This window comes from Orbicella franksi, chromosome 4 (assembly GCF_964199315.1).
Source record: "Orbicella franksi chromosome 4, jaOrbFran1.1, whole genome shotgun sequence".
Lineage (NCBI taxonomy): Eukaryota > Metazoa > Cnidaria > Anthozoa > Scleractinia > Merulinidae > Orbicella > Orbicella franksi.
Window position 1 is genome coordinate 992218 of NC_138148.1, and position 13858 is coordinate 1006075.

General features: G+C 39.6%; 3 protein-coding genes across 6 annotated transcripts in view; 2 read left to right on the plus strand and 1 right to left on the minus strand.

Moving 5' to 3' along the window:
- Window positions 1-537: 537 nt before the first annotated feature.
- LOC145485284 (ectoderm-neural cortex protein 1-like) lies at window positions 538-2425 on the minus strand. Its single transcript, XM_081463972.1, is given in 1 exon segment — window positions 538-2425. A coding segment is annotated over 1 exon segment (1395 nt). The 5' UTR covers window positions 2400-2425; the 3' UTR covers window positions 538-1004.
- Window positions 2426-6115: 3690 nt separating this feature from the next.
- On the plus strand, window positions 6116-9989 carry LOC145485758 (kelch-like protein 26). Its single transcript, XM_081464379.1, has one exon. It carries the CDS (start codon window positions 6116-6118, stop codon window positions 8141-8143), a length of 2028 nt encoding a protein of 675 aa, XP_081320505.1. The 3' UTR covers window positions 8144-9989.
- Window positions 9990-12291: 2302 nt separating this feature from the next.
- LOC145485759 (uncharacterized) overlaps window positions 12292-13858 on the plus strand; it is a 30110-nt gene continuing 28543 nt past the window's right edge. For 2 of the 4 annotated variants that reach the window (XM_081464381.1, XM_081464382.1), the window contains exon 1: window positions 12295-13152. In XM_081464381.1, coding sequence (XP_081320507.1) covers window positions 12474-13152 — 679 coding nt within the window. In that variant the 5' untranslated portion in view covers window positions 12295-12473. Of the gene's footprint in view, window positions 13153-13858 lie in introns of all 4 variants that reach the window. The other 2 variants (XM_081464383.1, XM_081464380.1) reach the window with 2 other exon arrangements.

The window sequence follows — 13858 nt, forward strand, 5'->3', positions numbered from 1 at the left end:
TATTTATTTAGTTTTAATAAACTGTAACTAAATGTATATCATGATATTTTTGTAAATATTGTCTGACAATGTCACCGTCTACATTTTGCACTAATCAAAACAGCTTACTTCACCAATAAAGGTTTGGTGAAAAAGCAACATTATTTCTTATACTGGAGGCTTAGTCATACAATAAAAACAGAAACACTATTTTAAATTATCGCCATTTGACAAAATATTAATGCACTTTGTTCAATCTAGCTTGCAAGCAAGCTCTTTTGGCAGATCTTAGAGTGGAAGGTGGAGGGAGAAAAGTTTGCAAAGAGTTGAATTGAACTCACAGGCTTGCATGTTTTCATAGTTTCCCCTTCACTTCTGCTCTATTACCACCCTAAGTTCTTTATAGCACAATACAGTAAAAGCTGTTAATTCAAATTATATTATAGAAAGTTCAAACACTCTACAGCCTGCATTATACTGAGCCTCTTATAAAAGCATAGTAAGGTTGAAAACTGGTGCAGGTATGACACATTTTCCATTAATTTGCTCGTATTTTAAAAGAAAATAAACTCTTCAAACACTTGCTGCTCTCATGCAGAATGGTGTACTGAGGTTTCTCTAAAACCAGTAATTGTTATTATCCTTTACAAATACATGACCCACTGCACTAACAGAAACAAACTTATGCGTACTTCAAATGATTTAGTCTTATTCAGCTTTGAGTATCTGTCTTGCCTGAATAAACACACAGGTGACTCTCCACACATGTTCAATTCTTCCCTGCTTAATTGACTCAGAGTCAATCTAAAAACTTCAGAACTGTTGCTATAGTTCTAACAATGTTCGTAATGTGTCTCAGGTAAAAAAAAATTAAACCAAACCACAACACTATCACTGGACTTAGTAGATCTATGTCATCACTGCAGTGCTATATCATTAGTAAGCAATGTTTTAAGGATTAAATCAGAGTTTAAGCTAACTCAAAAACAGAAAGAAATAAAAAGCAATGACAGACATCTTTTTACTCAAGCTACAACTGACAGCACTGAAGCTCTTTGTGGCCTGAAAGTTGTTCCTCCACCAATGATGAAAATGTGCTTTTCAGTTGCGACACAGCCTGAATGGCATCTAGCTTTGTTAAGTCCTGCACAGAAATTCCACTCATCCAGTTCAGGATCATAACATTCCACTGTGTTGGTACACCCACGTGGTAAATTCCACCCACCAATATAATACAATAGCCCATGAAGACCCACAAGAGATGCCTGCAATCTCGCTTCTTCACAAGGTTCTTTTTCTTTCCACTCAGGTGCAATCTTTATACCAGCTGAAGATGTCAGTTTCTTTGCATCATCAAAACATAATGCACTCACCCTTTTTACACCTTCATTGTTACATTGTCGTCCTCCAACTAAATACACTGTCCATCCAATTACAGCTACTTGTGGGTCATAATTGCATTCTGAAAAGTCTCCTAGATTCAGAATTTCATTCTTGCTCATGTCATAGCAAACTGCATTACAGCAAGTTACTGTGCCAATTCCAATTATGATGTCATGTATCTCTGTGGATGGTCTCAATTGCTGCTCCACCACTGATTGTGCACTCTTTGACTTTTTGGATCTTTTGGTCCCCTTAGTTTTCTTAGCTTTCTTAGAGGGAAGAACAACATGACTATCTGCCACCACCAGTTGTGGTTCTTTGGTCAGCTCTGATTCAAGGAATCCTTTTGGCAGTGAGCCTTGTTGTAGGTGTTTCAGTAGCTCAGGTAAAACAGCCAAACGGCTTGCCTCATGTTTAACCCATTTCAACACACACTGGTAGACTTCCTCCCCCTTTTCTACCTGTATATCATCACTGGATATGAAGTGCACTAATTTCTCCTGCGAAATGGAGACAAATTCTTCATTGTTCGCCACAATGGAAAAGTTATCTTTAATGAAATCCTTCACCCTTTTTGCCAGCTCGCCAGCGCCAAACTGCTCGGCTATCTGCATAATACTAAAGCAATTTTCACTGCCCAGCCTTCCGGATAGAAACTCTATACAAGCGTTCTTCACGGACGTCACAAGTAAGAAGCTTGAATCATTGAGTAAGTCGTGCACGTTTTCGTCATTTATGACAATTTCTCGCGTATAGAAATAATCCAAGATAAGTTACATGGATTGAAAGGAAACCGACTTCAAGCTCAAAAGCGTTTGGTTCGATTCTTTCATTCCACTACTGAACATGGTGTAAAAGAATTGACTGTTTGCTGCCAAAACGCAGCGATGAGTTGTCAACTGTCGACCTTCCACCTCCAAGATCAGATCGCAAAAACCCGCTTCTCCTTCCAATCTGAATTTGTTTAACACCAAAAGAGCATTACTTTCTATTCCCTTGTATTTAGTTTCATCTGCAGCGTAGATTCCACAGTACATAAGTCTCTCCTTATCTTGTAATTCGAGTAGATCAGGGGCACCCAACGGATCGTTTCGGTAAATTATCTGTTCGGAAGGCTTTTAATCCCCTCTGATTTTCTTGAGGGAATTGGCACCTCGAACTTTCGTGACATGAGAAATTTAATGTCTGTTGTTTTCGGACTGTTGAAAATGTCGTTTTGAGTACCGAAAAAAGGTCAGCTATCATTTTCGGAAAGGCGATAAGACCTAAGGTTTTCGCGAAATGGACAAAAAAGCCCTAATAAATTCGCGAATACTCAAGTTCCCCTAGAATATCCGAACAGATCAAATTTTTTTAGTGCAACCTAAAATTAACCTACAGAGCTTTAAAAGTACTCCAGAAAGCCTAAAACAGCATCTAACAGCATTAGAGAGAAAACGGTCGTTGGGTGCCCCTGGTAGATTCGCTAACCTATCTCCTTTACTGCTGGCCGCCATATTGGATTGATCACTTGCCTGCAATGAAGGATGGGACACCAAGTTCCCACCAAGTCGGTTTTTCCTGGTTTCGATGTGACCAAAGTCACGTGGACACGAGTTGCCTGGGATACATTCCTGTGCAATACATTCCTGTGCAATACATTCCTGTGCAATAAATTCCTGTGCAATAAATTCCTCTGCAACCCGCATTCTTTGCGTTCCTATAAATGTAAGATTCTTGTGAAGGGTGTTTCAGACATTTGCAACAGGCGGGTTGATCAATTTTGGCTTCGAAAGACAGTATATTGACGGCGTTTGGTTCTATTGATTTTGAACATGCGAGTTTCAACCACGCTGTGCAATTCAAGCCATTTATTTATTTATTTAGTTATTTATTTATCCAACCCGGACAACCGTACAAACAAGTTAGTGGCAGTATTTTTTTATGCTTTGTTTTATCAATTTCTTTTTCCTCTGGGATAGGGGAAGGGTATATAATGAAAAAAAACCTTTGTTTACTTTACTAGGCGTTACTCAACAAATTAGCCTCAAAGTTGTCCATAACGTTAGAAAATATGATGAGTGTCAGTCTTAAAAGTGTTGAATCTTTTGACCCCAGTACTGAACTCTTTCTGACTATGTGGATCAATAGTTGCTAATCCCATAATTTACAGACTCGCACCTACGCCTTTTCGGCTTGAAATCAGGCAATTGCTTTGGTTTGCTTATAAGTGCAAAATTCTTATCAGTAAGTGTAAATCGAATCACGATCTTTTTATCTGTTTTCTCTTCTTCCGTCACTAGATATATAAGTCCTGATTGTTAAGTGGTTGTTGATTATATTTCTTTATTTGGCGTAACATCCTTTCTTGATTATGCACTTATTTAACAAACCAAATTTCCACTGAGATTTTAACTAAACAGCTTTACGTGTATTTGCCAAAACTTGACTGACAGTGCCTATTTGATTTTGGCAAACATCGGGCTTATCGTAGATATCCCTCCCTAAAACGAGTAATATTGAATTCAGTGTTGAATTCATATCGATTTTAAATACAAGCTTCTAAGATGGAAAGAGGTTAGAGGATGGTAGGTAAGTTAAAAATTCAAAAACTGCGCGGCTGGAGTGATTCCCCTAATGACTGGCTTTATAGAATAAGTTTCTTGTCACAACATTTAAAAATGGCTATATATACTTCGATTTCCTGATAAGAAGATTAAACTTGTCAGCAATTAGGATACTGCGCTAGACAAACACAAACTTAAGCGAGAGGGAATCACTGGTTTAATAATGCAGCATTTGATGGTGTGGTCAGTATCAATCCACTTTAAATCTGAAATGTACTTTGGTCAGTTATCAAGAGACAATGATTATTTTTTGACGTGGCGTCCTCGCACTGAGGGAAATGGAAAGGAAACTATGGCGGAGTTTTGAAAAACGACATATCTAACCACTGTTCACCCTAAGCAAAAATAAAAGGAAAAAAAAAAGAAAAAAAGTCCTTTGTGCCGGATTTGGACCAGGGCTCCAAGGTGGTAAACCAATACTGCACTCCAGCGACCCACCAACTGAGCTATCGTAGCGTGGCACGAAAACGTGAGGCACTGATTGGTAACTGTTTAACAATTATGCACAGAGACGCTTTACAAAATTGATAATGATTCACCTCTAAATGAATCAATCCAAAAACAAAATAGACAGTTTTAAAGTCAATGATACAGAGATGATTTCTGTTCAATTTCAGATCTATAGCTTTAATTCCCAAGGTAGAAAAAATGTATCTGTTCAATTACAGAGCTTATATGGGAACTTTATTAAAGAGAATGCATGGGCACGTACATGAAATTGCGAATTTCTCGGCTATAAAAAACTCAATCCAAAAACAAAATAAATTAAACAGTTTTGAAGTCAATGATGCAGAGATGATGTCTGTAAAATTTGAGATCTAAAGCTTTAATACTGCAGTCAGAAAAAAAGTATTTGTTAAATCACAGACTTTGTTAGCCTGCGAGCAGACTTACGTAGGAGCACAAGCGCGCACGGCGTAGCCGCGAGCGCGAAATCGAGCGGCGAAGCCTCGAGACGAGACGCCTCTTCACCAGACTCCTTCCCGCCGGATCGCTTTGCTCTTCGCCGATCGCGCGTGTGACTCAAAGTTAAGCCAGCTCGCAGGCTAATAAGACCTGGCTAGCACGAAAGCAAAGTTTAAATTTTGAAGCAATACGCGACTTATTTTCGCTGAATGGTTTTCGGTTTCCTCTGACGTGCTTTTATTACCAAAATTATGACAATTATTCTGTTTACGAACACGACTTGAATCGCCTTGACTTTGAGGAAACAGCTATTGAACATTTCCACTTCCGAAACAATGAAACGGAGGACATGTTGATGTACTAAAGTAATCCTGGGCGAGTTGAACTCTTTTCCCTTGTAAGCACTTTCGTCGGGTTTATACGTTACATATTTTGCGCACAGAATCTAGGCCAGCGAAGTGACCAAGTCCCATTTCCTTTGGATTTGACCCCACTTTTCAGTCATTTTAACTCGATTAACTCGAACTCGGATAACTCGAATTCCCCGCTAACTCGAACTAAATTTCGTTTCCCTTGATAAAAATTTACCCCGATAATTGGAATTCTGGTTCACGTAACTCACCAGGGATGTCATCGTATTAGCTTTTCTTGTCGTGTAATCGGTAAAAACACTCAAAACTAACACCACAGCAATTTGATTTTAATTAGTGCAACCGACCGTTCACATATTTGACAGTCATTTCCCGATCTTATGAGTCATACCGCATGCAGTGCCTTTAGCTGTCACTGTATATATACTGAAGTGCCCAAAAATCAGTAAACTATCAATTATTAACATGGCAAGTTGAATATTCAATCGACCCCGATAACTCAAACCCCCCGCTAACCAGCTCGAACTGTTTTTCGTTTCTCTTTCTACTGTAATAATAACAACAACAACAACAACAACAACAACAACAACAACAATAATAGTAATAATAATAACAACAATAAAATACCGTATTAAAGTTGTGTTTTGAACATTCGGTTGTTTCTCAAAAGAGAAATAAGCGCCCTGTCCCTAATAAGTGCCCTGTTCGTAGGGTCTTGGTAAAGAGAGTCATTTTAATATGCGTTGGTCTTCAACACGGTTGCAAGGTCTTCTGGGACTTAAAAAGTCAATTTGGCGGGAAAACACAAGAAACGCGCGAAAACGCTACCTTGTGTCCCATCATTCATTGCGGGCAAGCGATCCATCCATTATGGCGGCCAGCAGTAAAGAAGAAAGTTTGGCGAATCTATTCGAATTACAAGACAAGGAGAGACTAGAGTGCGACCTCTATGTTTCAGGTGGAACTAGGTACAAGGGAAGAGAGAGTAATGCTCTTTTGGTGTTAAACAAATTCAGATTGGAAGGAGAAGCGGGTTTTTGCGATCTGATCTTGGAGGTGGAAGGTCGACAGTTGGCAACTCATCGCTGCGTTTTGGCAGCAAACAGTCAATTCTTTTACACCATGTTCAGTAGTGGAATGAAAGAATCGAATCAAACACTTTTGAACCTGAAGTTGGTTTCATTTCAATCCATGTCACTTATCTTGGATTATTTCTATACGCGAGAAATTGTCATAAATGACGAAAACGTGCACGACTTACTCAATGATTCAAGCTTCTTACTTGTGACGCCCGTGAAGAACGCTTGTATAGAGGTTCTATCCAGAAGGCTGGGCAGTGATAATTGCTTTAGTATTATGCACATAGCCGAGCAGTTTGGCGCTGACATACTTGCAAAAAGGGCAAAGGATTTCATTAAACTTAACTTTTCCATTGTGGTGAACAGTGAAGAATTTGTCTCCATTTCACAGGAGGAATTAGTGCACTTCATATCAAGTGATGATATACAAGTAGAACAGGAGGAGGAAGTCTACCAGTGTGTGTTGAAATGGGTTAAACATGAGGCAAGCCGTTTGGCTGTGTTACCTGAGCTACTGAAACACCTACGACAAGGCTCACTGCCAAAAGGATTCCTTGAATCAGAGCTGACCAAAGAACCACAACTGGTGGTGGCAGATAGTCATGCTGTTCCTCCCTCTAAGAAAGTTAAGAAAACTAAGGGGACCAAAAGATCAAGAAAAGCAAAGAGTGTTAAATCTGCAAAGGGGCAGCAGTTGAGACCATCTACAGAGATTCGCGACATCATGATTGGAATTGGCACTGGAGATTGCCGTAAAACATTTTGTTATGATTTGAAAAACAAGCAAGTTATGGCTCTTGGAGACTTATCATTATTTCAGTTTGGCCCACAAGTGGCGGTAGTTGGACGGACAGTATATTTAGTTGGGGGACAAAAATTGACCAATGCAAGTGTAAAAAAGGTGAATGCAGCATGTTTTGAAGATGCAAAGAAACTGAAGTTTTCAGCAGGTGTAAAGATGGCGCCTGAGTGGAAAGAAAAGGCACCTTGTGAAGAAGCCAGATCAAAGGCATCTCTTGTGGCTCTTGATGGGCTACTGTATTACATTGGTGGGTGGAATTTACCAAGTGGGTGTACCAACACAGTGGAATGTTACAATCCTGAAATGAATGAGTGGAATTTCTGTGCAGGACTTAACAAAGCTAGATGCAAGTCAGGCTGTGTGGCAACTGAGAAGCACATTTTCATTATTGGTGGAGGAACAACCCTTGAACAACAAAGAGATTCAATGCTGCCAAGTGTTGAAAAATTCAACCCAGTAGGAAATTCTTGGTCATATGTTTCCCCTTTAAGTGAAGCAAGGTCAGAGCCAGGATGTGTTTACTGGAGTGGCAAGATCTATGTGATTGGAGGAATCGATAACACTGGTTTCCAAACTTCAAGCTGTGAAGTGTATTCTCCAATCACAGATGAATGGGAAGCCATTGCACAACTGCCTTACCCTCATAGTGGAGTCAACAATGTCATCATTGTCAGAAACCAGGTTACTGTTCCTCTTCAGCTTGGTACAACAGATTATTCCTGTGATGCTTTGAAATACAGCATACGGTCAAAAAAGTGGCAGAAGGTCAAGAGTCTTGGTCCAAGTGACAAAGTAGTTTCATTTACCCTCTGCACTATGAAACTTCCTGCACTGATTTTGCAAAGAATGCCAAAAGAGGGTTGCCCAGAGGTTTTCTTTGGAGATGGTTTTGATAGTGAAGAAGGAGATTGGTATTACTCTAGTGACAGCGATAGCTCAAGTTTCTTTGGATGGGATTCCCCGAATGATTCTGACAATCTTTACATTGAGTCTGATGGTGGTGATGAAATTTTTTGAAGTGTGTCATGTTATTGACATTGGTATCATATTTTAACAAATCAAGACAGGCATATTACAATTGATACCTTGCCATAGAAAATACAGCCAATCAGAGTACAGGAAAGCCATTGTACATTCGACAGTATTGCATCCTACCTTCCCATCATACGCTGTGCGTATGTCGCATTGATTGTGTTGGTCACTGTATTTCTAAGGCATGGTATAAAATAGTTATGCAATGCTCTCTCGTGGTATACCATGAAATATCCCACTTGTCACTTGTATTTTCTTGGTATACACACTGGCCTAAAGGCTTGTGTGTATACCAAGAAAATACAAGTGGTTTGTAGGATTATTCCATATTACACCTTTCAAAAGTGTTGCATAACTAGTATGTATTAAGGGGTTGATGAACTTAGGGAAAAATATTTACCACTTTTATTCATCTTTCCCAGTGAAGAATGATATAAAATGTATGGAAGGAATTAAGGAGAAATTGGTATCTTCTCAAGGGGTAATATTGCATGAAAAAAATGATTAACACTTGAGATTCTGCGATTTTTAGTACCGGTACATACTTCTGTTTCATACAAAACACTAATTTTGGAGCTAATCCAGTCAAGGCTAGCCAAGCAAATTGTTTGCAAAATGACAAAAAGCATTCAAGTGGTAAAGCAGTAAAAAATGGTAACAAATTTGGTGCTTCTGTGCAGCTGACCAGAACTGATAATTTATCAGAAATTGTTTCTAAATATAAATACGCAGGTGAAGAACTGGGTTTGTGAACAAGAAACCTCTGTTCATGCAGGCTAGGCAGATAATGAAAACTCAACAAGACACAAGTGTTTTGGAGTGAGCATACCCTTGTCAGAAAACCCAGTTTACAAAATTCAAGGTGGCAAAGGCTGGGGGCTGCATTTAGTATGTTTTATATGTACAGTAGAGTCCCAACTTTTTCAAACCTCTAAGGAAAACAATTAATATTGGTTTAAAAAATCACAGTTCGAGAAATCAGATGTAAAACTAAAGTGTTCAACCAATGGGTGAGGAAACAACTTTTAGTTCGAGTTATTAAAAGGCTCATAGGTTTGAAGAATCAGAATTCCACAGAAGCTGCATTAGTCTTGCATTAACATGGAGACTTTGCTCAAGAAGCAAATGTTTTGAAAGTTCATTAATAAATTGCAAGATAAAAATATATTTCCAGAAAAAAATCTTGTTATTATCTAAAACCTAAGGAAAAGCTTCAGTACTTTACAACAGCTTCAAGCAAGTGGGGAAAGGGCATGTTTATTAGAAAGGTGTTGCTGTTTTACAAAGCACTGAGAATTGGATAGAGTGCTGATGGAATTGGATAGAGTGCTGGTTGAATTGGGTGAAGAAGGGAAGTGCCTTGTTTATCAGCACTTCTTTCAAGCTGAGTTCACCTGCAACAAAGCAATGCTCAGTTTTTTCTAATTTTGCTGTATATGAAAATGCATGCTTTATACATTCATTTTATAACTGGAGTAAGCTGTTTTGTTTAGTGTACCTTTTTAAGTAATTAGTTCATGTAACTTGCATGTAGACCTGGCCATAGAAGTTTTCAACCTGTTATAGAAGCCAAAAGTAACCAGTAATGTTAGTAAAGTTTGTTATCGATGCCATTTTTGATTGTAGTAGAGTACTCACTGAGGTAGATCTTTGGTCAAAGATCAAAGGGTATTTTAACAAATACAATATATTAGTTTTTTGAAACTTATTAATGTTCAGAAACATTGTTGAAGAACTTTTTTCCAATGACTGTAGAGCTACAATATTCACGACATAATTTTAATTAAGCCAGAGGAAAAGAATAATTAAATTAATATAATTGAAGGATTTAGTGATAACCTGATATTGTTATAGTTTCTTTTCACGAGCGTTTCTGGTTTACTTAGTGTATATTGGTTTGCGTATGTCCTGATCACTTTGAAACCTCAATGTACCCCCCCCCCCCCAGGGCAACACTCCCTTGACATTTGAAGTTTTTAGTTTCCTACACTGACCCCAGAGGTTTTCTTTCTTTTTGTTATTAGAACCTTGTTTTCACTGTTTCACTTCTCACATTTGATTGAAAAATAGAAAAAAGATAACCTCTGTAAACACCAAAAGTTCTGTTGAAACTACGACATTAACTGTTCAAATACCAATATCCCTGGGACATGAATAACAATGAGCAATGTACCAAGCACTGTTTTTTCTATATGAGCAAAACATTTAAGTTAAGTCATTAAATTTTCACAAGAAAAATTTTATATTTATCTGATATAAACTTTTCAATCCACAATGTTACAAAATAATGAGATTGTCTTGTCCACCGACCCCTCTCGTTTGGTATGACATTGCTAACCCCAATACAGGGGTGGATTTGGGGAGGGGGCTGGCTTGGTTGGCTAGTTACGTTGGCTCGATTTTCAGGCGTTTTGTGAGCCCGCGTTCCTTGCGTTACCCCCTCCAAAACATTCTCGTCTCCAGAGGCCGCGCTCCTTTTGGTCAGCACCTCCTGGTCAGCACCAAGAATCGCGATCTCTGGGCCGGTCCAACACCGGAAGTCCGTGATTCACGGAGTGCCCGTCAAATCTGGTAAATCTGATCGGCTGACATTATAAAACGAGTACTCTGCGCATGCTCAGACCAAAAGGAGCGCGGCTTCTGAGGACGAGAATGCTCCTAAAACGGCTAGCATGTGAGCCAAGCTCTCAAATATCTTCGGAAATTAAAGTTAACAAACCTTACGGTAATATTGGAAATTCGGGTAATCTTGATATTTCTGGTCAATCTTAAATTGTGATTGGTGAAAAGCTCCTGCTTGCCCCTCCAGCGAACAGGGTGACGAAACCTAACTGCAAGGCTGGCACTGCGGCAGCATCCCACAGAAAGTGTACGTTTTGTTTCTTGCTTCGTGTGGAACTCTGCATGTGAATTTGGAGCTTCAATAGAAAAGAGCTCTCCCCAGTGCCCTCTTCCTTCTCTGTCGTCCGCGTGCACCGCGCGCTTTGCATTTGCGGCTCGCCACGAAGCCCGCGTATAATCGGATACACTACTGAGAAGGCTTCTTCGAACAAGAGAGAGCTGGTGTGTAACTGCTGTCACATTAACATGAAAAAAAGACAACTCTTCCACTGTTGAACGTACGTCTTGGTCATTTTCCTCATTTCGTTTTTGAACGACCTTTATAGTGAGCAGTATGACAACTATGACCTACGATGTCATGCCCTCCTGGGAGAAAACAAAAGAGTATCCGGCTAATGCCAGGAGTCAGTTACCATTTAGCCAAAACAACAGGAAATTTCAGAGATTCTTTGGAAAATTGTGCCATGGAAGATAGTAAAGCATCTACCGTCAGAAATGCTTCTTTTTACTTCTTTCCCAGACACTTGTTCACTATTTTTTGTTTTTGTTTTTGAGAGGAGAACTGCGCGGGTTTTGTGAGCCGAGGTAGGAGTGACATGGCGGCTCAGCTTCCAGAAAATCCCTTTGCCATTTTTATCAAGATTTTTTTCTTCAGAAAGCAGAAACAAAATTAGGCGCCTTGGCGAAATTATGTTGAGGTCACAGTCTGTATTTGAGGCTGGGCTAGGCTAAAATAACTCGGTAGCAACTGAAGCCGCTTAGATCGTTCAAAAAAGTCATTTATACATGTGCTTTTCAAAAAATGCAGCCACTAAGGCATTCCGGATTTCCGAGGGTAATTAATAATTTCCCGCCTGCAATAAATAAGGGGGCACTCCTCACTGCAGATTTTTTTTAGTTTGGTACCCCCGCTCCAGATCGAGGGCTCCAGAGTTGACTTTACCTCACGTCTCGCTGATGTTTCAATTATATGAAATGCCATTTCAATTATACGAGTACGTTCGCATATTGATAAGCCGGCCGCTTTCTTACAAAATGAAAATTAGATTACAAGCGGCCGGCTTATCAGTAAAATACAGTTAAAGATGGGGGTTATGGCTTGACACCCTTCAAGAATTATAAATTCACATTTATGTCCTTGATAGATCCCGCAGAAATAACTCAAACAGAAATACAGATTTATTTGAAAATCAAAATTTGTGTTTTTCTGTACGCTAAGTTGTCGTGGATACAGTTACTTCGTTCGTCTATACAGCTGATCGTTACGTACTTCCGGTGGCGTGCTGAATGTTCATTGGTCGAGATCTTTTTCACGTGTCAATCAATATTGTACGCATGCTCTCTGTTTGAGAAGAACTTTTCTTGGACTTTTCTGTTCCTGAAAGTCGGCGGTAGTTCTTCTTGAGAAAGGGTTAGCTTTGAGCTGAAACTGTGCGTGTTCTTCCTTCGCTAAAGGGCTCTTTTGGGCATCAAGATGCAGCCTCTCGATCCTACAACTCTGGCAATCATTGCCGTGGTCGTAGCCCTCGTACTTTCTGCACTTCTCTTACTTCTGTTTGCAACTCGCGAGGAAAAATACGAGGATGTACTGGCGGCGCAGCGCTCTGAACAAGAGGCCTATCTGGCGCGCACCGCTTCTGCAAAGCCTGTAAAGCAACGGAAGAAAGTGGGAAAGGGCAAGAAAAAGTATTCAGATGAGGGAGAAGTACTGGAGGAAATTTCATCGCCTCAAGTCGAAGAGGCGATCGAGGCAAGCGCTTCGAATGCGGACGATGAAGGCTTTCCTCCATCAGATGAATATTCCAAAGATCGTCCTGGAATGCGCACTGATGAGAATATACCACTCGCTGAAGAAAAGCCAAGCTCTGGTGTCTTAAAAGAGCGCCAAGGGAAAAAGAAGGCAAAGAAAAATGTTCCAAAAGAGGAGGTTGTTTCCGTGACCGAAAGCCCTGCATTCGAAAGGCCACGTGAGGACGTGGAAGAAGTTGTTACTGAAGTTGATGTTGTCGCCTCAGTGGAAAGCGAGCCAGACAAACCTGTGGATTTCGAAATTGAGGGGCAGAAATTTCCCGAAAACAACGGAACAGCAACTTCAGGCAAGAAGACGAAGGCTAAAGCCAAAATTACCAAGGACAAGGGACCTATTCAACAAGGTGAGCTTAGATTTGACTGTTATGGTGTCGTATAATATTTTCCCGTCGTAGATTTCTATCCTATTTCCAAACCTTTTTCTAATTCGCCTAGCGACGAAGTCGATCCATTTTATCGGCGTTGATAATTTTTATTGCTCGTCTCACAGCGGAAGTGAAGATTTCCTTTTCAAATGGTCGATAGTCTGAATTTAAATCAAAGTTGTGCACTTGAACGGATGAAAAGTCAACGTGGCAGATCGCGAAAGATTGTGGTAAAAGAGAACTAATCATTGCGAACTTATTAAAGATATTTATTATGATGGGCAAAGATCAATCCGATCATTACGTAAGATTTATTGGATTACACGCGAAAACTCGAGATTTCAAGGATAGTGTCTTCAAATATCGTTTTATTTGAATGAATAAATTATTCAGTCAAATTGTTGGTTGTTTCGCGGATGTTAACGTTTAATGGCAGAAAATAAACATCTCTGTGCAATATCTCTTGTTTTCTGAAACGATTTGAAATTGTTGAGACGAGCAAAAACGTTAAATGAGGGTACATTACTTTCTAACTCCCAGGTCTTCCAATTTTGAAATTGTTGAACTATCGATATACAACTATACATGTACATGTATTTTTGTAATTGTTTAATTTTCCATCCCCTTTTTGGATATACAAGAACCCACCTCTTGAATAACATTTAACCAGCCTTTTTGCGGTGTA

Bases quoted from the DNA above. Each gene is read 5' to 3' on its own strand.
- LOC145485758 (XM_081464379.1), top strand. From the start codon at position 6,116: ATGGCGGCCAGCAGTAAAGAAGAAAGTTTGGCGAATCTATTCGAATTA.